Genomic DNA, 23,854 nt, shown 5'->3' with positions numbered 1-23,854 from the left:
AGAATCCGAATGACGTAGTACAAGAAAACATATAAAAATCTACTTATATTCGAAAAAACATTTAATTTTTTTTGACATATCAATGCTCCCAAGCGTGAATTTGGCCGAGCAGAAATGTGCAAATTGTGAATTTGACATTTAATTGGCAGGGCTAACAAGGTTGAAAAATATATTGATACATTTCAATGTTCCCGCGTCATAACAAAAATAAAGAAATGATCAACTAAAGGAAAAATTAATATTTGTAGTGCAAAAAAAAAAACAAAAAGAGAAAATTTGGAGCACTTTTGGATGATTCCAGTAGTGAAGAGGACTGGCTGAATGATGAATCAGATTATTAATTATTATTATAGATTATTAATTTTAACGTATCATCTTCAATACTAATTTTTTTAAATTTTGGCGTCCGTTTCAGTAAGGTTTCACTAGTCCGATTTGGACTGTTTACTCTTGGAATTTTGAATTTTGACATTTTATCGCATTTCTGCTAATTTTCCGTTCCCTTATTTTTTGAGCACACCTAATTGAGAATGACATTTCGAACTGTTCTATCTTCTGCTAGTTTTACTACTAAAAAAGTACTGGAACACAACTTATATTTGCTTACTAATATTTGCACATGTGCGCTTAAATAACGAAAGAATGCCTTATTGTTAAAAACTATTTTCATTTGAACATGGTATTATTTTGCACGTCTTTTCAAAAGGTCGCACCTCAGGCCGACTCGTTTTCATTTTCTACTTCACTCTCAGTAAAATACAACCCTGTACAGAAGAAACGAGAAATAACGGAATAATTTTTGTTTTGCTAGTCAATATTTGTTTTTGTGTCAATTTGTAAAATATTAAATAAATTATTTAAATTATTAAGAAAAACCAACAGATAGATTAAATAAGTACCTAAATAAATAGTGATCAACTCTCAATAGGTGTTCTGTGTTAAGTGTGTGTCACGGTTAAATTAAACGAGAGGGAGCTACTGTGATTGGAATTCATTCTCATCTTGGTAAGATTTTTTTGGGCAAAAAATCGTTTTGTAAAAAAATTGCGCCAAAAGTTAAATTCTTTGGCCTTTACTTGTCTTTAGCTTTGCCGCTCTAATTTCTTATTTCATATTGTGCTATTTCAGACCATTGCGGACTTGCATCAATACAGAAAATAGTCTTCCTTGGCATTCTCGAGAGACATAACCTTAAATATATTTATCTCGATTGTGAAAAAAATGAAAACATTTCGAACAAAAATGATATGCCATTTACAGATTATATATCACTCAAATCCAGAGACCGATTGAACCTAGTCTAAAGCAGAGGTCACGACTATTGGGAATATTTTCCAGAATACCACTTCCAAAACGTCCTTTTTGTATTTCGTGTAAATTGTTCTGGTCCATTATCGCTTGTCCCATTTAACTTATATTTCGTAACTTTTTCCTGTGAAAGTAAATTACCGAAATTTCTGTGCTCCGTGATTTGTTTGCCCGTTTTAAACGTCGTCCTTTGTATCGTCGCGAGTGTTGTGAAAAAAATTGAATTTTAACTAATATAAACTATGGAAACTGCTTCCTTGGCCAGTAATACCCCAACCACCCATCTAGGCAAAGATGTTGCCTGGAAATCAAATAAACGTTTTTCTGAACGTGAATGTTCTGATTTGGATGATGATGACACTAGCTCATCATCGTCCAGTGATTTAGTCATGGATCAAGGCCAATCGAAACGTTTTAAGGCAATGATGACCTCATCGACCAGTTCATCGGATTCGTGTTTTGAGTCACCAGTGAATTTAAATACAATGCTACGTCAAAAACGTCTCTTTCATCATGAGCCACGTTTTCAGGAGATCCAAGCTCATATGGTTCTCTCTCCAATATCTGAGTTATCAATGAATTTGACTGATACTTCTTTGAATGCTGAAGTCGATCACGGCTTCGAAGATTGTACCACACCCTTGAAACGTTTACGAAATGGTCTGCTTGGTGCTGGTGGCGGCGTTGGTGCTCTAAAGAACTTAAAGGAGTCGGATGAAGGTAAGTACTTTTTTTTTATTTTTTTTTTACAAATATATATAAAATTTTATTTAGATATTCGAATTTATTGGTATATTTTTTTGTTATATTCGGTTAACCATAAAGTACTGAAGAATGTATGTCCTTAATATAGTTGAATATTCTAATATAAACTACCAAGGTCTTGTCTTTTTTGCTATAAGTCTTAAGATTCAGCTACATAAAGAGTTTTTACTGGCTACATAAAGAACTTTTTTTTAAAAGTTCCTCGTAAAAGAAGAAGTGCTTCAACTGTACGGTCTTTGGCAAGGGAATCTTCAAAATGTTTTCAAAAATCAACGATTCTTGTCCAGAATAGTTGAGTCGTCGAGTTCTTGATGAATATTTAAAAAATTCAATAAACAAAGTGAAATGGTGCGAAAGATGAATGAAATGCCTGGATTTTATTTCAAAAATATGATCTAAACTCTTCAGTCTTTCAATTCCATGGTGAAACTTATTAATATCTTTAATGCGCTTCCCGCAATGTACGTTTGTTCCAATTATAGATTTTGAAAATATTTTGTTTTTTGTTTATTAAGTTTGTCATTCCGTTTGTAACTCATCGAAATACTAATTTTAGACCCAGCAAAGTATATATATTCTTGATCGGAAGTTTTCCCTCTTCCAAAACACAGTAAATTTGATGTTAATTCTAACAAAGATAACATCTATTTTCCAATCGACATTAGAATATCAAAAATGTAGTAGCAATGTGAAATCCAAAGGTTGGCTTACTGTTAGGTAATGAGAAAATGAGATGATAAGATTAAAAACAAATGTGGTTAAATAAATTCGAAACCAAATTATTGACTGATAATGATGATTTTTTTCTGCCTTTTTCCTATGCTCGAAATAATATAATCATAATGGAGAAATATAACTTGTTATTGTGAAATATATACACTGTAGTTGACTTTATCAATGGATCAGTACAATTGTATGGATATGTGGCCGTGTTGTTTTCTCAAAATCGCTGGCCAGATCTCCTATCAACAGCTTTTGACCAGTCTAACTAATTGACGGTTTGACAGTCTCTTAGATCAGGGACTGTGAGCTACTCCTAGTTTGTTAACCAGTTATCTCATTCCGTATAATGTTTCTGTGTCCGGGGACCTATTAAAGTGTATTTAGGTCACGTAGCATGTTGTGGTATTTGAATTGAGTACCTTGAGGGTCTCCTGAATATTGCCATACATAAAGACATGTCCATTAAAGCTACCTTTAACGTCTTTAACCAACCCAGGATTTATTTCCAGAATTTTTTTTAAAGATATACAGCCTTGGCTGGCCCAGTCGAGGCGATAAATTCAAAAGTAGGAACAAGGTCCTCAAGGCGCTAGCTGACAGAAGTTGGGATGAGGATAAGGACCTATATGTGTTCGTTGCAATACCTGCTTGGTTGTTACCGTGGGAGTCATCCAAGCTTTTATATGGTTGATAGAAATCCCCCAGGCGTGTCAGGACGACCTTGACGGAGAGGTTCAACGATATTAGAGAGAAATCCTCTAGATTAAAAAGCCTATTTGGCAAGTCTTCAACAGCCTTCGCATACGGCGAATTGTTCGCGAATTGATAAGAATGACTGCCCAGTATGCAACTAAGGCCCAGTAACTAGTGCCATAACTATTCACTTGCACATGCGATTGGATCATTGGATCACCTGCTCCTATCCTAGAGATTTTTTATTCTTTAATTTTGACATTGACATTGATTATGTTTCAGTTTTGGATATTTCTGGCATTTATAAATCAATTCGATTTTTTAGATTTTTGCAAACGCAGTTGAATTAATGCTAGAATTAAGTTCGTAACATTTGGTTCAGATTTTGTCATACCTTCTATATTTATGTTTAATACTTCCCAAAGCCTTGATATGTCACATACTTCAGGTAAATATTTTCAAAATCAATTTGATGCTAATAATGATCCGTACATGCGTCCCTTGCCAAAGAAAAATTTGGGATAACGCTCTTAAATTTAAAGAAGTGTGACAATTTATTTACAGGCATTTTATCTTTTATTATGCCCTCCACCTTAAAAAGAAGGGTAAATTAACATTGTCATTCCATTTGTAACATCCCTAAATATTCGTCGTAGACCCCTAAAGTAAATATATTCATAATCAGCATAAAATTTTAACTCGATTTAACGATGTCCGCCTGTCTGTTGAAATCACGATAAAGCCCACATTATTTGACGTAGAGCTTAAAAATTCGGCAGAAAAATTTGTATTGTGTCTACGATGATTGGCACTGAAAATGCGATATATCGGTCCACGTTTTGTTATAGACGCCATATAACCCTACCTCCAGATATACGGTATGTGGATGATTTTCGCCACATGTTTTTACCAATTTTTCTAAAAATTGGTATCTGTAGGTCATAATAGGTTTTAGCTCCGTTGGCTAAACACTGTTACATAGGTCTACGTTTTTGTACAGCTCCCATATAACGGTACCTCCCGATATTCGGTATTTTGATGATTTTCCCCACATTTTTTCACAGATTTGTCTAACAATTGGTATTTGTATAATTTTTACCAATTTTTTCACAGCTTTTTCTAAAAATTAGAATTTTTAGGTCATAATGAGATCTAGCATCAGTAGCGCAAGATTGTATGCTTTTTCTATAGCCCCCGTATAACGGTAGCTACCGATATTCGGTATTTTTATGATTTTTGCCATATTTTTCCACGGATTTGTCCTAAATTTGTAGTTTCTATCTCCGTTTGCGAAATATTTTATATGTAGGTCCACGTTTTCGTATAGCCCCCAAACAATCGTACCTCCGGTTATTCAGTATTTTTACGATTTTTGCCACATTTTTTAACAGATTTGTCTAAAAATTGGTATTTGTAGTTCATAATAGGTTCTAGCTCTGGTGGTAGTCACATTTACCTACGAAAATGTTTCAATTTTGCTATTAAGAAGATTTTTAAACTCCAAGGATTGTAATCTAATCCTTGAAGTTTAAAATTGTCTAAAATTGGGCGGTTTCCTTTTTGGTATGACCCCCATATAACGACCTCATCCACTTTATGGTTTTTTGAAAAGTTCAACAGCATTATCCTAACGGACTTACTGGTATTTGTAGTTTAAAGTGGAACACTTTTGAATTCAAATGCCCTTATATAAAAATATATTCTTTACCCGAAAGTGGGGGGTATTAAAAGTTCGGCCTGGCCGAACTTAATGTTTTTTACTTGTTTAAATTCTTCAGCAGGAACGCGGGCAAAGGCTTTCATCCAGAGCTAAGTAAAATCAAATAACAGTATTGTTTTAGAGAAAACAATAAATTCATTATGCAAAAATGCCTAGTGTGTAAGAACACCTTGCTTCAGTCAGTCTTTACTCATATCATTGTCTCCATATTGTTAATGACTTCAAATTGATTAAATTAAAGAGAACACTACACAGAAGTCGCTAAAAACCTTTTTTTAGATTAGCGCTGTTAAATTGCCTTCGCCAACAGCTCCATGTTCCAAAAATATCTTCAAATTGATTAAATTAAAGAGAACAACCACTCAGAAGTCGTTCTATCCGTTTGAATCGAGCGATCATCGAAGAAACAATGCCACCGATGGAATTCCGAAGAAATCCCAAAAGAATGGCAAAGTTCAAAACCTCACGCTACAGATAGAACGATGTACCTCCTCATCGCAGGTTGATGGTTTTCCATTTTGCAATGAAAGTAATTGAAGACTGACTACAGAAATGATCCTGTGAAGTATAGTCTTAATTTTTCAACGCCAACGGTGAATGTTATTAGTATCCGACAATATGAAGTGAATGAGAATTATAGATATAACGAAAATCAAAAGAAACCATTTAAATACACAAAATGAATACAAATGAGGGATGTTGTTGGCAAACTTGGTGTATGGTTGGCGAGCTGTTGAATGTGTTGTTGTAATGTCATTTGTTTTTCAGATAACCAGACGCCAGAACAGCATAACAACCCTCAGAATAAGTGCTTGTAGAGTTGTTGCTATTTACTAATACCCGCTTGTTCGAAAAATGTCCAATGTGTGTTATTATTAGACACAGTGGCACAAAAATAAAAAAATAAAAAAACCGAAAAGAAAAATATTGAAAAACAGTAGAGGCTAGTATGGAGCCTACAAAATCAGCGTATTAGAAATGGAAATCAGAAATTAGGACAGAACTGGAAAAGCACCATTGGTACCACAACTGAATGGGGTTTGAAATATATTTCATTGAAATGTGACTACAGCCTAAATACTGAAGTGGAATACTAAATATATTTTAAGCAATGAGAACCCAACCAAGTTGATTAAAAATTGTTCTTAAGTTCTTGGCAAATTACAAATAATTTGTCTGGTTGCTTAAATCCGCTTCAATTCAAATCGAAATAAACGCTATTTGGGGGGCTATGCAAAATAGTGAACCCACTATGTAAATTTTTTTGAAGAGATTCTATTCTAAATTTTATAATTATTGCTTACTCGTTTACGTTGAAATATCCAAAATACCGAAAATCAAGAAGTACCATTATATGGGCCTACACTTAAAGAGGACCGGTATGATGTACTATTTATTTGCAATATCAATTATAGAGTACATATTTCGGCTCTGAAGGGCTTAATAGTCAAATCGCATAAAATTTTTATATTGGTGTTATATATTTAATTTTTATTTTTTTTTTAATTTTATTGAATGCCAATGAAATCGTCACACGCTGCCCGAATGTTGCTCTGCGGTATTTTGGCCCATTCCCGGCGAAGCGTTTGCTTGGGGTGATCGACACTTTGGTATTTTTTAGTGCCAACCTTGCTTTCCAAAATACTCCGAACACAGTAGTCCAAGGGATTGGTATCCGGAGATTTTGGTGGCCATTGTGCGCTGGAAATGAAGCGAGGAACCTTATTTTGTAGCCATTCTTGGGTGGTCTGCGGGCAAAATGTTTGCGTGCCCAGAATATTTTCGCGATAATATTCGGGATTTATTCTGATGCCACGGACGATTAATACGAGCGAAGAGCGACCACCGCCTGTTACGGCGGCCCACATCATCACCATAGACGGCGCTTGAGTTCTGGTGGCCAACCGAAAGTGCACATTTCCAGCTGACCTCTTTGGCAAGTAAACACGATCATTTTGTTTGTTTATAAACTGCTGGACAACGAATGTTTTCTCATCGGAGAAAACCAAATTCGACAGTTTACCACTTTCGGCCAAGCGAAGCAACTCATAAGCTCTTTTGGGTCTATTTTATCCCGAGTTCGTTTTTCAATATTTGCCAAATGAAATATTACGATATGTTCAACCCACGAGCCATTTTTCGGCCACTGCAACGCGGGTTTCGGTCAAGTCGCTTCTTTACTTTTCGAACCATTTCTGCTGATGTTGCTGTTTTCTTCCGTCCAATTTCTTGACGTCGGGCTACGCTCCCAGTATCACGATAACGAGCGGTGGTACGAGATTTATTCACATTTAAATGCTGGAGTGCTCTAACGATAGCCACTTGTGGTTTTCCAGCCGAATATAGAGAAATCACGTTTGAATTCCATCCCGAAAATTTTTTTTCGTGGAAAATTCTCACCAAAATGCTTTTGTACGCTTGTAAACAATATAATTAGCTGTCACTGGAACAATTTTAACAGCTGTCGGACGATTGGCTTAGAAATGACAGCAGTCTGAATTTGGATGCAGTTTTTTCACATCACCCTGTAGTTATATCTGGACAGTTTTTTTCCAAATGTGATGGGCTTGCTTCCATACTGCCGGTATTTAAAAAATTCATCCTATGTATACGAGAACTATATCTAAATCTGAATCGACTGCAATCAATTTCAATAGGTTTGATTTTGGGGCAAACAATTGAACTGTGAAAAATGTTAGCTCAATCGCATAATAAGTACAACATTGTAGTATGCTTGAACTGAGAAACAGGACATTTATAAATCAACTCAGAATGATTCTATGCAGATCAGCAAATGTAGCATTGGTGTGTCTTTAAATACAAATGTAGCGTATGGTATAATATACGCTGAAAGTATAGCAAAATATTACGTTCCTTTTTAACTACTGTAATATTTGAAGAATACTGGCAGAACAAAAGTAATTTAATTTTACAATCGAATCCGCTTTATGGCAAATTTGTGTGAATATGTCATTTCGGTATAATATCACTTTGTTCCATATAAAATATTCTACAATAGTTTCAAATTTCTGAAATAAAAATTAATAAAATTAAACTATTATGTGACCCAAGTTTGCAGTATTAAATTTGGTTACACGCTAAGACTCCGCTCCAATCCATAATTGGGCCACATTTATTAAAATGTCGTTCAAACTTTTCTTCAGCCTGAGATATTGAAAGGCTTATTTTTATTGTTTATTTTAATTTGATATTAAAAAGCATATATTTTTAAGCAAAAGCAACCGAGTCATCATTACCAAATTTATTTTCTGATGTATTCTGTATGTGGAGCCGACTGTAGCTGTAGCAGACAAGCATACTAAAGTCTCTCGCCCATAATAAATTATTCACAACAACAACAACAACTGCTTGCTTATTCGGGGTTGTTCTGTGTGTTTGCTTATCAGAACAAAAGACCCACAAAGCAACAACAACAAGAATACGTCAACCAACCTAACAACAATGAATACCTCAACCAACCCAACAACAATGAATACGAGTAATCCCCATTGAAATAAAAAGTCACGAGACACACAAAAACGTACAGTTTTGTTTGAGAATTTGGGATTCAGTTTTCATTTTTGTTCTTCTTAATTTTTCTTCTTCTGTTATAATTCTCATTCACTTTATATTGTCCGATACTAATAACATTCACCGTTGGCGTTGAAAAATTAAGACTATACTTCACAGGATCATTTCTGTAGTCAGTCTTCAATTACTTTCATTGCAAAATGGAAAACCATCAACCTGCGATGAGGAGGTACATCGTTCTATCTGTAGCGTGAGGTTTTGAACTTTGCCATTCTTTTGGGTTTCTTCGGAATTCCATCGATGGCATTGTTTCTTCGATGATCGCTCGATTTAAACGGATAGAACGACTTCTGAGTGGTTGTTCTTTTTAATTTAATCAATTTGAAAATATTTTAAGGAAATCAAACTGCTGGTGAATGAAAATAGGTAGTGCTGATTAAAAATGTGTTCTTCTTAGCACATGAGTTAAAAAAACGAGATTATTTATATATATTTTTATATATTATATACTTTTCTTTGTATTTATTCATTCATTTCAATATTTTTAAACTTGAATGCTGTCAAAAATTATTATTAAAGCGAATTATTAATTTCAATTTTATTATTTTTGATGATTTAAATGTCTGATTTTTGAGCAGCGTTGTTCTAGAGCACCAGCCCTGTGGCCCTTCTTTAATCCGAACAGAGTGAATATCAATTTTTGAAAAACGTGACACAAATATGCCACTTTTTATATCCTCAGCCATATGGCTACAAGAGGTATATATCATATGATAAGACCAAATCCGTTTCAGGACATTTGGAGTCGATCTAGCGTGGTCCGTCCGTCTGTGTGGTTTGGTCCAAAACCTGGTACATCGTAATATTATTATCAAACTTAGATCGAACATTGGCAATATCGGTCCACACCTTCTGTTAACTTCCCCAAAAGGTCGAAATTTTCAAAAAAAAAAAAAATATATATTTTTTATTGCACAAAAGGAGGAAGAATAATTCGAAATTGCTCCAACTTTGCAACTCCTAATATTTGAATCAGTGGTAGGTCAGATACGAAAATGGACAATATAGGTCCACTATATCAAGTACCCTCCCGACCAAGGGCCAACATTTTATTATAACTCTTATTGTCTGCAAATTACATACACATCACAATATTTGTATTAAGCCAAGGTTTAGTGAGAAAATGGAATATACTTCTTCTGGTACCTCCCACACAAAGGGTCAACATTTTGAATATTCATGAAGCTCATAAAACGCGAAATTAACTTCAGATTTTATTTAGACTTGGCACGTCTCAATATTTCCATAAACACAAGATCTGATATAAAGATTGAAGAGATCGGGACATTTCTTCTGGTACCTCCCCCACAGAGGGTTCAAGATTTTGAAAAACAAAACGAGAAAAAACAAAAGAAAACAAAATAAGCATCTAACTCTCTTCAAATTTCACACACACAAACCTTTTTTGCTAACAACACTATCTGTTGTGAAGATGATATATATCTGCCAACCCTTTCTGGTACCTCACCCACAAATGGTCACAATTTTCAATATTTTTGTCTGTCATAACATGCGAAACAAGACGTGTTCTATCTAAATATTTCTCCCAACCTGAAACCTAAGATGTATATGGAATTTATGGTTTCGCATGGAATTGGATATAAATGTTCGATTTTCTTGTAATTTGTCCATACCAATATTTTTACCTGAACTCGATCTAAGTTTGATAGAAATCTTACGATACATCAAATTTGGATTAATTCTCATACTAAGTATCAATGTGAGCCCAGACAGACATTTTTGCCTTATCAAATATTATTAGATCCAATATGCTGTGAGGTGTGGCTAGGACCCTAAACAGCTTAAATTGGAATGTGAGTATTTCTATCCTTAGAGACCTAAGGTGGGGGGCTATACTAACTAGTAGGCTTACATTAGATATGTCTGCAGGCCTCAACCGTCCCTGAAAGCTTTAATCGTCACCTTTCGTATTTTTTCCAGAGAAATTTTGAGATGTGAAGTACCTCAAAATGAAAATTCTACTCTAACTCTTCAAAGTACTATTCTTATACAAATATGTTCAATGGTTGGTCTACGTAGTTAGTTTCCAATATCAATTTCCTAGCCATTATACATCGATTAACTATTGAATGGTGATCAAAAATGTAATTATGCATTTTATTGGATCCACGACGAATTGAGAAAAATATGCCGTACATAGTATATGCGGCTTATTTATTTTTATGAGGGAAACTGTTTTGTTTACCACAACCACAGTCCTCATCAGTCCCCAATTACGTAATGTTAATAATATTAATATCGCTTTTATGCCATTAAGTTTTACGATTATCTTTACAATACCTTTAATTATCACTTTCTCATTTTTTATTAACCTTCGAAATTACAAAAATACATGCATTTATGTCATAACACAATCCAAAAATGGAAAACAAGAGAAATTCACAATACACTCAATGTCAAATAAAGTAGGCCTTACCCTCATGAATTGTAATTCACTTATATTTTCGAATTGATGAAAGCGTATTGGGTAGTAGACCGCATCATTATATAGATATTACGAATCATTCGCCTTTTGTAGTTTAGGCTTCGTCGGACATCTGCCAACATGGATATGTTAAAAACTCTATCACTAATTTTTCTCTGCTTATTGGTGTTAATTTTAATCCATGCAACTGATGGTGTTCCCGTAGATGAAGCTCCCCAATGTGTTCCTCGTGGTGGTTATGTAAGTAAACATCTGATTTATTTAATATTCATTTTTAATTGTCTTTAATTTTTTTTTCTCTTCTTGAATATAGTGCCAACACCAATGGGAATGCTGTTCGAAGAGATGTCTCAGCTATTCATATCGATGTGTCGGAGAACCGGCTGGACAGCAAAATAAGGATATTGAAATGCAAGCCAAGCATCGAAATCTTAAATTAAAATTGTAGAAAGTTTATCTGGCTACAGAATAACTTACATGTAGGGTTCTTGAAATAAATAGGCATTGTGAATCTAAGACTAGAGCTAGCGTTTGTTATTTGAGATTTCGTAATTACTTTTTGTATTATATTTACTTTTAATATTATGTTTACAGCGTTAGTGCAGCAGTAAGAAAATTTACATTGTGTCTTTTTTTTCTGCAAATCAATTCTGCAAAATCAATTATACAAATACATGTGGATAAAATGATCCCAATATGGTGGTATATTTTAGGGGGTTTAAATGCACCCTATCTTTGCACCAGTCTCTTTAATTTTTAATGCTTAGTTAAAATGAGATTTTCGAATGTTTGGGTGTAAAATAATAAAGTAATACATTTATCGGTTTGCGACTAAATTTAAATCCTTAGCCTATGAGCATATACACAACTATGTAAGTTTAAGGCCATTTAATTTATTAGGATGGCCCAAAAGTTTGTGTCGACGTAAACCACATCTTAAAAATCAAAGTAGATGTGCTAAGTTTTTCTAAATCTACGGGCGCGGTTTTTAACTTTTATCGTTTATGACGTCTTAGCACCTGGTGAAAACGAAACAATGATATAGTCGAAATCTCCCTTCTTTATAGAGGAGGTGGCACAAAATATCAGAATATGTTTTCAATTTTATAAAAATACGATGATGTCAGATATTTAGCTTAACTTTTTTCCCTTTATATGGTCGTTAGTTGGCGAGTTATCTGAAGGACTAAACCAAATTGGTATTAATAGACGACATCCTATTAATGACATTTGGAGTCAATTTCCAATTTATATCTAACTCGATTGACAACTTTGATCAAGTCGAATGATGGGCAGTATCTGTTTATTTCTTCTGGTACCTTCCAGAGTTGTGGGGTCTGTGTTGCACGGTTTTGCCTAATTTGGAGTCTAAGTCGAAAAAATTAGCAACTTCTCCACCAACTATTACATTTGCCATTTGGTTTGTAACACCTCCAAATTTTCGTCTGTGACCCATAAAGTGTATATATATATTGGTGATCACAATAAAATTCCAAGTTGATTTAACGAGCCGTCCAGCCCATATTATTTGGCATAGAGGTTTGAAATTTGGCGGTATAGTGTAACGCAAACTTAATTTTTCTCCGAAATTGTTTGAAATTTATAATTTAGAGTTTGTAATGCATTCTATTTTCGGTGGCTGAATATTGTCTATATACTTCCAGGTTTATCAATAAACCTTCGGAAATTTGGTATTATGCCAATTTTAGGCATATTTTCTATCGAATTTGTTTAAAATTCGGTATTTGTAGTTCGTAATGGCTTATATGGCAGAACATCGTCTATATAGGTCCACGTAGAGCATCTATAGAAATTAAACTGCTGGTGAATAAAAATAGGTAGTGCTGATTTAAAATGTGTTCTTGAGCAGCACTGCTCAAAATCGTGAGCTTAGCACATGAGTTAAAAAAAATGAGATTTTCTCTTTGTTTTTATCCAACTTGGATGCTGTCCAAAATTGTTATTAAAACAATTTATTATTTTATTATTTTTGGATGATTTAAAAAAAAATTAAAGAAATTGGACTGGAGAGCGAGGTCTGACTTTTGAGCAGCGTTGTTTTAGAGCACCTGCCAAGTGCCCCTTCTTTAAACCGCAAACAGAGTGAATATCAAATAGTATAGTTTTTTGAAAAACGTGACACAAATATGCCTCATTTTATACTCTCAGCCATATGGCTACAGGGGTAATATATCATATGATACGACCAAATCCGTTTCAGGACATTTGGAGTCGATTTGATGCAAAACTTGGTACATCGTAATATTATTATCAAACTTATATCGATGTCGAACATTGGCAATATCGGTCCACTCCTTCTGTTAACTCCCCCCCAAATGGTCCAAATTTTCAAAGAAAAAAAAAAAAAAAAAAAAAAATATATATATATATATATATATATATATATATATATATATATATATATATATATATATATAAATATATATATATATATATATATATATATATATATATATATATATATATATATATATATATATATATATATATATATATATATATATATATATAAATTTTTTTTTTTTTTTATTGTAGAGATGGAGGAAGAATAAGCCGATTTTTGCTCCAACTTTCCAATTCCTAATATTTAAATCAGTGCAAGGTCAACATTTTAAATAATTATAACTCTTATTGTCTGCAAATTACACATATCACACAATTTTTGCATTAAGCCAAGGTCTGGTGTGAAAATGGAATATATCTGGATGAGAAGAGAAACACGACCGAATGGTTAGGGTGCTATTTCAGTTCTGATTTTATTTTAGGAATATAATTATGAAACTAATCTAACTTAACCTAGTCGCAGCCACACAATTGTTCTCATCTATTCTAATACTGAGTGGAGAACATTGCAGGGCTGCTTGACATCTCATTCAAGTGGCTACTGAGCGCATCGATATCTGTGCGTGTGGGTCATAACCTTTATTATCTCACACATTATCGTATGCGTCAGCGCACAAGATCGCCGAATTCTTCACATGTGATATTTTATGGCGGCTGGGAAATATTTAATTTTAGAACATTTATCTTTTATTGCTACATTTTCCCAGCGCGTCGATCGCACTCAAAGTACAAAGTATTTTGTACAATATCGGTCCACTTCTTCGGGTACCTCCCACACAAAGGTGTTCTACATTTTGAATATTCATGAAGCTCATAAAACGCGAAATTTACTTTAACACTAGAACTCCATATTACGCTTAAGTCAGCTACGAAAACGAACAAAGTTGGTTCACTCCTTACCGTACCTTTTCCTTAAATAACTCATATAGAAATTATTTCTGCAACCTCGTCAAAAATAATGAGTTCCTCATACTGAACAAAGTCCATCATTAACACAAAACTTTTCACATCGCATTGTGATGGGCAAATTAAATTTAAACTCTTTGTTGGGGCTATACATACGTCCGTCGTTAAACCCACTGGCACATTCTAACTTGTTTATAAAAAATACATCACTCCAGTTATATTCTATATTTTTCTTTACTTATACAAAATTCGAAAAAAAACTCCATTTAATATTTTCTGCGACGATTTCCCATAACATTATTATTAATTAAGTCTTCCAAGGACATCGGCGATTGATTGAACTCGGGAACTTTGTCATTTGATTTTGGCACTGTATAAATATTAAATGCGTACAAATTAAAAAAAAAATAATAATTCACAAAATAAAATTGACTTACACATCCTCCCCGTTGCTGGATGTTAATGTAGCCGCTTGCAATATTTAGCAGAAGAATTGTCACAAATAGCTGATAGATAAAACGGAGAATATTGCTGCCGGAAAACATCTTGCTGTCTCGAGCTCTACAATCGAATTGACCATAAATGCATCGCTGTCTTGCAGCTTGAGCGCTTTCATGATAACGAGCTGATATTTTCCTTTATATGGAAAGTGCAATTGGCAGCGTGAGAGGGTCATTAACTCTTAAGGGCTAAGTACATAAGAAGCTTGAAGTCATGGCACGGCCTATTTTGTGACATTTCACAAAGGAATTACAGAGCCGCACTAAAATCCAGCCGTCGTTTTCCATTATATTTTGACATTAATATGCCTAGCCATGACTTCAAGCTTTTTATGTACTTGCACTCTTATAGTTGAGTCGAAGGATATGTTTTATTTTTAAAAATAATATTTTTTTCTTTTGATTGCTTTAAATATGGAAATCAATCAAGAAATTAATTAAAAGTCTTAAAACAAAATATGAGAAAAATATAAGTTTAACCTCACGAGTAATAAGAATTTGATATTTGTCTCCTTTACTCTCAGATTTGCCAAATAATAAATCGTAAATCGCCAAAGGCGAAATATGAATTTTGTGGAGAATTCGAGTAGCATTTATGTAAACAATTGTTTTGAATATGAAAGGAATACTACCTACGCTAAGTCTTTTACATATTAGAGTATTATTCTTAAATCTGCTATGCAACAATTCGTTTAATATACAAATATACAAATACAAACATTATTTAGACCCCTCTCACTTGTTGAGGGATTTACTGATACGGACGGATATCGAATTAATCTTCCAGTCAGCTGATCAAGATTTATTTACTTTACCATGTTGTTAAAATATTTTGGCTGGACATGAATTGTTTTCCAGAAAAGAGAGGAAAACGACATCGGTGAAATTCTAATCAAATAATAATTACTAGAAAGTGCCTGCTACTTCGTCCCCTTAAAATTTAGATTCGTTCCAACAGTTCGTTTTGGCACTTCCTAGTACCCAAAATTCAAAATTTACTCAGTTTGACAAAATTGTATACCCTCAGTAATAGGCTACAGAGTGTATACACACGTCATTTGATACGGCCAAAACGTGTCTCATCGAAATAATGTTTTAAGATTCTAGGTCTCTTTGGACCAAATCCGTTACAGGACATTTGAGGTCGATCTAGTGGTGTCCGTAACGATAACTCTCAAACGGAGCATCCAATTTGTTCCAAACCTGGTACATCGTAATATTATTGTCCGCCTTAGATCGAGTTCGGAGATGGACAACATCGGACCACCCATTCTGGTACCTCCGCCACTAAAGGTCGAAATTTACAAGAATTTTTGTTTTTATTTTTTTAATTTACCTCATAAAAATCCCAATGTGAAATAAGAGTCCGATTTTATTCAAATATAACACATCCCAATATTTTTATCAACAAAAGATTGGGTGTAAATATGAGACATGTAGGACCACTCCTTCTGGTACCTCCCATAAAAAGGGTTTTCAAACTTGGTTTATCTAAAGATTTCTCTTAACCCGAGATCTGATGTGAATGTGGAATTTATCGGCCACTCCTTCCCGTACTTCCCTCACAACGGGGTTAACATTTTGAATAATTATAACCCGTAACTGACGAAACAAGTCAGCGATTTTCACCCAACTTCATTCAAGTTTGTTTTTTAATCGACCTTTATATAAGTCTTATAGATATTTCGGCCCACTTATTCTGGGTAAACTTTTGGCTAACAATAATCCCAATAGAATTTTAAATAAGTTTTCGATTTTCTTTAAATTTAGAATGTGGAAAACTCCGGTCCACTGTATATGGTACATTGCGTACATTTGAACATTTCCCAAAAATTATCACATATCTCATATAAAGTACAGAAGTTGATATAGTAAAACCATAGCGCAATGTAGACCCACAGCCAATTCTTCGGTAAAAACTCAAACGACGGCTCCAGACAGGATACCACAAGGAGTGGACCGATATATCCCATTTTCACACCAGACTTAGGGTTAACAAAAATATTGTTATTTGTGTAATTGGAAGGGATCCAGATGCTATTATATTTCGAATTTAATGATTGTTTTGGTTATTCAAAACTTCGACCTTTTGGGGGAGGTACAAGAACGAATAGTCCGACCTCTACAATATTTATAACATACCTTATGTTTATGGAAATTTCGCGCTTTATGAACTTCATGGATATTCAAAGTGGACAAGAAGAAGTGGACCGATATATCTCATCCTTACACCAGACCTTGGGTTAATAAAAATATTGTGTAATTTGAAGGCAATCTAAGTCTTACATCACATTTTGTAAGAGTTATAATTATTCAAAATGTTGACCCTTTGTACGGAAGGTAATCGATGGAGTGAACCGATAGTGTTCATTTTCGCACCTGACCTAGCACTGATGCAAATATTAGGATTTGCAAAGTTGGAGCAAAATGGGATTATCCTTTCTCTTTCTGTGCAATAAAATATTTTCTTTGGAAATTTTGACCTTTTCGTGGGGGAGGTAAAGAAAGAGATGAGAGATATAGCCCATCTCCGAACTCGATCAAAGTTTAATAATAATATTACGATGTACCAAGTTTAGATCAAATCACATACTCCCTTCTAGAATTATCGTGCGCACCAATCAGATAGACGGACGGATGGACGGACATCGACTAGATCGACTCTAAATGTCTTGAAACGGATTTGATCCAAAGAGACCTAAGGTCTGAGGCACGTTTTCTTCAAATTATATGTACCCTCTCTAGCCATATGGCTGAGGGTATATCTGGTAAAAAAGTTGTAAGTTCGGCCGAATTTTGAATATCCTCTACCATTTGGAACGAATTTGGTAATTTTCAAAAAAATAAAATCCGTTAAAAATTCTGTTAAAATCTTTAAAATACCGAACGTAGCCGTTGTATTAGTCATTACAATATTCAAATTCGAAACTTGAAAAAAAAAAATTGAATAATGTAGCTAAAATCATCAAAATACCGAATAAGGGTATAAGGCGAATATAGGTGCAATTATACGTGCATCTGCACAGACAATTTTCTGTCATAGGCTGTAGTATCCAATTCGTTCTTCAAAATACCAAATTTGAAACAATTCCGGTGAGTAATGTTGCTTAAGTCATCAAAATACTGAATATCGGGAGCTGCCATTATATAGGGGTTATACGAACGCATGGAATAATGTCGCTTAAGTCATCAAAATACCGAATATGGGGAGGTTCCGTTGTTTTGGGGCTGTACGAAGACGTGGACCTGCACAAACAATTCTCTGTCATAGGATGTGGTATCCATTACGAACTTCAAATACCAAATTTGAAACAATTCCGGAGAATAATGTCGCTAAAATCATCAAAATATCGAATATCGGGATTTACCGTTATATGGGTGCTATACGAAGACGTGGACCTGCACAGGCAATTTTCTGTCATAGGCTGTAGCATCCATTACGAACTTTAAATACCAAATTTCAAACATTTCCGGTGAATAATGTCGCTTAAGTCATCAAAATACCGAATATCGGGAGGTACCGTCATATGGAGGCTATACGAAGTCGTGGACCTGCACGAAGAATTTTCTGCCATAGGCTGAAAAAATTTGAAACAATTCCGGTGAATAATGACGCTAAAATCATCAAAATACCGAATATCGGGAGGTACCGTCATATGGAGGCTATACGAAGTCGTGGACCTGCACGAATAATTTTCTGCCATAGGCTGTAGTATCCATTACGAACTCCAAAAACCTGGCTGTGGCATCCATTACGGCCTTCAAATACCAAATTTTAAACATTTCCGGTGAATAATGTAGCTTAAATCACCAAAATACCAAAAATAGGGAGATACCATTATATGGGGGCTATACCAAAACGTGCACTTAAATGGTCCATTTTCAATACCAAAAGTTCAGCAGTAACATTTGAGTAAAATTTTATCAACCTACTTCTTTGCGTTCGGAAGCTAGAGTAATTTCCACAGACAGTTGGACATCGCTAGATCGACTCCAAATGTCCTGAATTTGGTCCAAAGAGACCTAGGATCTGAAATCTTTTTGGCCGTATCTAATGATATATCCCATTTCTAGCCAAATGGCTGAGGGTATAAAAAGTATAGATCACTTAAAAACAACTCCGACAGTATGATGTTAACATTTAAAGCAATCAACAGTTATGACTAGGTTTTTGCGGCGACTAATAGCACCGGGGCCCTTGGCATTGTACAATAAAACACAGATACAAATATTGTTCACATTTCCCAACAATACAATGAATTTTCAAATGCTACGAAAAATTGAAAACCATTCTCATTTTATTATAGCTTTATTGGTTGTAGTATTTCTACTTTCTCCATATTCTATTCTTGGGGTTAAAAACTTCCGAAACCAAATTTTGTAACCATTGTGGTGGATCGGTTTCACTTTGTTGAGATTCATTGGCTGACTGAGAAGGCTCCTCATTTGGTTGGGTGTTTCCCACACTTTGCTCGCCATTACTGCTTGCATTCTCTTGCACCAACGGTTCCTCGATGCAAATTTCATTTAATTTGGCAATACATTCTGGCCGGGGTAAATCCAAATATCTGTTGCACTGTATAAATAAAAAAAATATTTAGGATATATAAAATTCCTACGTTCATTGTCATTTACTTACAAATTCGGTAACATCGATACACCATAAATCACGTGGTAGATCATCATCCTCCTCAATGGCTGCACTTAGCCCAGTAGCCAAATTTGCAATCAAGGCAACCATCAAAAGATGATAAGAAAAACGTTTTCGTAGATTGGAGGCGGCGTTCATGTCGTTGTCGTCTGTCAATAGCTTTCGACGAAAGTGTGTCATAGAGTTTTGTTGCTCAACTGTTTATATAGCCAAAGAATTGTTAAAAATGTATTTTTTTTTTCAGATAGCAGTACAATCATCATCGTGCAGTTGTTGTTGGTTTTTTTTTTGTTGTTGTTTTGTTTTCTGCTAAAGTCATTAGTAGCAGAGTTGTTTTCCCAATATTTCGAGGCGAAGACGAAGGGAATTTTTCTTTGCAATTGTAATATTTTTCGTTTTTATTACTAATATTTTTATATTTATGTTTTCGTTTGAAATTGTTATCATTTAACTGCCATATCTTCCCATAAAATCTCTCCAACTTGCATGACTAATTTGTTTTTCTTCTCAGTTTCCAATATTGTATTGAAGCCGTATCGTTAATAGTCATTAACCACTGTCAATTCGGAGAAAATGCATTGACAGCTATTTGTCATTCTGGCTTATTGTTTTAATTTTGACTATTTTTCTATTTTTTAAATAATGCGTCATATAATTTGGATCACCAAATGTTAGCTGTAAATAAATATAATTAATAGAAATATTTATTTGTACTTTTTGTTTTTTTTAATTTATTTTCAATAATTTCTATGGGTGAAACACATGCTTCTAATCTTCGGCAAATAGTGCATTGAAGCATATTTCTGCACAAAATGCTGTATTGTTTTCAAAATGCGTGGTATTGAAAACGGGCAGTGAGGACTCCTTGGCCCAAATCCGTTTCAGGACATTTAGAGTCGATCTAAGGTTGTCCGTCCGTCTGACTGGCTGGTGTGCACTATAACTTTCGAAGGGAGTATCTGATTTCGTCCAAACTTGGTACATCGTAATATTATTGTTAAAGTTAAATCGATTTGGGATATGGGCAACATCGGACCACTCTTGGTACCTGCCCCCACAAAAGATTAAAATTTCCAAAGAACATAATTTACCTTATAGAAAGAATGGCCCAATTCTGTGCAAACTTTTCAAATCACAATTTCTGCTATATCGGGCCACTCCATTAAGTATCTCCCCCATAAAGGGTCAAAATTTGGAATAATAATGTCTTATAAAATGTGAAATAGTAGCTGAAGCTCCTTAAACGCGAAGTGGCCCTCCAATTTCTTTCAACTCGACATTTCTCAAAATTTCTATCAACACGAGATCTGTTGTAAAGAATGTAGATATCGTCTACTCCTTGTACCTGCCCCAAAAAGTGTCAAAACTCGGAATAATTATAACTTTTATAAAATGTGAAATAAATTTCGCGCAGCGCAGTATATTTTATTAAAACAAGATCTGGTGCAAATATATGGAATTTCTTTCTGGCACCTCCACAATCCACAAATCATAAAACCAAAACGACCATAAAATATGAAATAAGCATTCGATTCATACTAAGCTTCACACATTCCAATATTTCCACTAACTCAAATCTGGTAATATATTGGGATACTTCTTGTCGTACCTTCCCCACAAAAGATCAAACTTTTGAGTAATTATATCTCTCGTAACATGTGAAACAAGTCAGGCATATTTTTAAAACTTGGTTTATCTGAATATAGCTCTAAACCAGAGATCTGATGATAATATGGAATTTATCGGTCCACTCCTTCTATAATGTGAAACTAGTCAGCGATTGCGATATTTTTGTTAACCATAGATTCTTATTAAACTTTGGATTAACTTTTATTCCAATTCTATTTTTTTTTCTTTAAATGTGAATAAAGTGAAATACTTCGGTCTCCTGTATCTGGTACATCGCACACATTTGAACATTTTCAAAAAAGTAGCTGGAAGTGAGAAATTCTATTTGTACAACATTTAGAATCATTGGTACGAAATATGGGTCAAATCGGTCCAGTTTTTGATATAGCCTACATATGATTATATATCCGGTGTATTCCACAAGCATTTTTAAGACATATTTTCCAATAAATTGTGCCAAATGTTCGTATTTTGTGTCCTGATGATACTAAAAACTATCAAAATGAGTACACGTTTTGGTATACCAGGCCGTACCACTTAATGTACGCTTCTTCAAAGCCTATTGTCCATATTTCCAATTAATTTGGTGTTTTGGTTTTTCAGGAAGTAGAACATCTCTTCACAGAAAATTTTCGATGTAGGTCAGGGATTTGGAATAGTCCTAATAAGGAAGGTATCTCTGAGTTTAGCTATCTTGAGTTGCTTGACCAAAATTTTCCAATTGATTTGGCGGAAATTTTGTATTTTGGTTTCTTTATGCGTAGACAGCCTTACCAATACAAATATATTAAATTATGAATAGAGTAATAATTTCGAAGCCTACTGATATTAAAACCTACAAAAAATGTCGAGTACCTGAGGTATGAAAAGTTATGGTATCGGTCCACTTCTTAAGGTCCTCTCTCACAAATTTGAATTGGTCCAAACTTGGAATATAGTTATATTATTCTCCAATTAAGATTCTGCCCAAAGACTAAAACGTAGAATACTTGGTCCTTTTTAGTTCGAACTTGCCTGACATAGCATCCTATTCTAGACCAAAATGTCATATATTCCAGAAAATAGGAATTTGTCGAATAACTTCCTTTTAAAAATATATAGCTCATGCAATGTTAAGGCGGGGACATAATTGACCGAACTTTCTATATTGTACGTACATATATGCTCAAATTCATAGGTGGCCCTTTTTTATACTCTCCACCTTCAAAAATAGGGTATATTAACGTTTGTAACATCTCTAAATATTCATCGTGGACCCCATAAAGTTTATATATATTCATGATCGGCATAAAATTCTAAGTCGATTTAACGATGTCTCTCTGTTTTTCCGTTTGTTGAAATCACGATACAGACCACATTATTTGACGTAGAGCTTCAAAATTTGCAAAAAATGTATTGTGTCTAGGATGGTTGGTATTGAAAATATATTGGTCCAGGTTTTGGCATAGCCGCCATATAATGGTACCTCCCTATATTCGGTATTTTGATGATTTTTGCCACATTTTTCCACAAATTTGTCTACAAATTGCTATTTGTTGTTCATAATGAGTACTAGCTCCGGTAGCGAAACTTTTTTTATGTATAGGTCCACGTTTTCCTATATCGCACATATAACGATACCCACTGATATTCGGTATAATCCTAGTCTTATTTACCCACGAAATTGTTTCAAATGTGGTATTTTGGAAGATTTGATAGATGACAATCCTTGAAGTATAAAATTGTCCATAGAGGTTCCCGTTTTGGTATGTCCCTATATAACGGTCCTATTGACTTTATGTTTTTTTTTTTTTTTGATTAGTTTATCGGCATTATCCACACGGTCTCACTGGTATATAAAGTTTAAAGTGAAACACGCTTGAATTCGGATACTTGCATATAAAAATGTTTCCTTTTCCCCAAAGGTGGAGGGGGGTATTAAAAGTTCCATCTGGCCGAACTAATTTCTTTTACTTCTATTATTTAAGTTTTTCGTAAAATAGTAACATTATTGTACATTTGTCAACAAAATGTAAACATTCGTATTCGTATTCGTTTTTACAATATTTTCTTAAGAGAAATAAAGACTTATTCAAATTTAATCTTAAAACATTTACTATAGTGTTATCGCATTTCGCAATACACAAGGTCTATTTTTGTGTGATGTATGCGAACGAAGAAACACGAATACCAATGTGTTTTCCTAATTTTTTGATATAAATCAAATCAAAGTTATGATGAATTGATTTGTTTTAATTTCTCTAAAATTATGTTACTACGTTCTATCTAAATTCGCCGGATGTGCCGTCTGTGTAGTCGCTTCATTCTCAAAACAATTATAACTCGCCCAAGTTACCACAAACATAACAGGGTGACAACGAACACCCTGTACCGAAATAAAATGTTGTGTGGTTTATGGAAACACTTAAAAATACAAATCATGCTCTTCAAACTAATGCTACAAAGATTTTCAAACTGTTTAAAAATGTCGTTTCTTTTTCCAATTCTTCACTCGCTTGCCAGAGGGCGCATTGTGCAGTTATTTTCATTCGCGTCGACAACAAAGGAGTGTGTTTTGG

At 34.2% G+C, this 23,854-nt stretch overlaps 2 protein-coding genes, 1 long non-coding RNA gene and 2 other non-coding genes across 5 annotated transcripts in view; 2 read left to right on the top strand and 3 right to left on the bottom strand.

The window, feature by feature from the left end:
• The first annotated feature begins 711 nt into the window (after positions 1-711).
• Positions 712-23,854, top strand: part of LOC105262173 (M-phase inducer phosphatase) — a 532,660-nt gene continuing 509,517 nt past the window's right edge. The window contains exons 1-2 of the mRNA XM_059125484.1: positions 712-1,005; positions 1,129-2,028. Of these exons, the coding sequence (XP_058981467.1) occupies positions 1,551-2,028 (478 nt within the window). The 5' untranslated portion in view covers positions 712-1,005; positions 1,129-1,550. The remainder of the gene's footprint in view (positions 1,006-1,128; positions 2,029-23,854) is intronic.
• Positions 5,567-5,784, bottom strand: LOC131803813 (small nucleolar RNA U3). The gene has a single exon (XR_009342784.1). It is a non-coding gene; the product is annotated as a small nucleolar RNA U3 (small nucleolar RNA).
• Positions 8,883-9,099, top strand: LOC131803812 (small nucleolar RNA U3). The gene has a single exon (XR_009342783.1). It is a non-coding gene; the product is annotated as a small nucleolar RNA U3 (small nucleolar RNA).
• Positions 14,727-15,122, bottom strand: LOC131803789 (uncharacterized). Its single transcript, XR_009342763.1, has 2 exons — positions 14,954-15,122; positions 14,727-14,886 (listed from the first exon to the last, which is right to left on the bottom strand). It is a non-coding gene; the product is annotated as an uncharacterized LOC131803789 (long non-coding RNA).
• Positions 19,246-19,852, bottom strand: LOC101901171 (uncharacterized). The gene is made up of 2 exons (XM_005176013.4): positions 19,656-19,852; positions 19,246-19,592 (listed from the first exon to the last, which is right to left on the bottom strand). Exons 1-2 carry the CDS (start codon positions 19,845-19,847, stop codon positions 19,344-19,346), a joined length of 441 nt encoding a protein of 146 aa, XP_005176070.3. The 5' UTR covers positions 19,848-19,852; the 3' UTR covers positions 19,246-19,343.

The sequence above is a fragment of the Musca domestica genome, unplaced genomic scaffold (genome assembly GCF_030504385.1).
Source record: "Musca domestica strain aabys unplaced genomic scaffold, Musca_domestica.polishedcontigs.V.1.1 33, whole genome shotgun sequence".
Taxonomy (NCBI): domain Eukaryota; kingdom Metazoa; phylum Arthropoda; class Insecta; order Diptera; family Muscidae; genus Musca; species Musca domestica.
The sequence above is the reverse complement of the archived record's forward strand: the minus strand, read 5'-3'. Positions and strand labels throughout refer to the sequence as shown.

Coding starts and splice junctions, on each gene's coding strand:
- LOC101901171 (XM_005176013.4), bottom strand. CDS start 19,847: ATGACACACTTTCGTCGAAAGCTATTGACAGACGACAACGACATGAAC. Junction 19,593..19,655: donor GTATCGATGTTACCGAATTT/GTAAGTAAATGA, acceptor TTATTTATACAG/TGCAACAGATATTTGGATTT.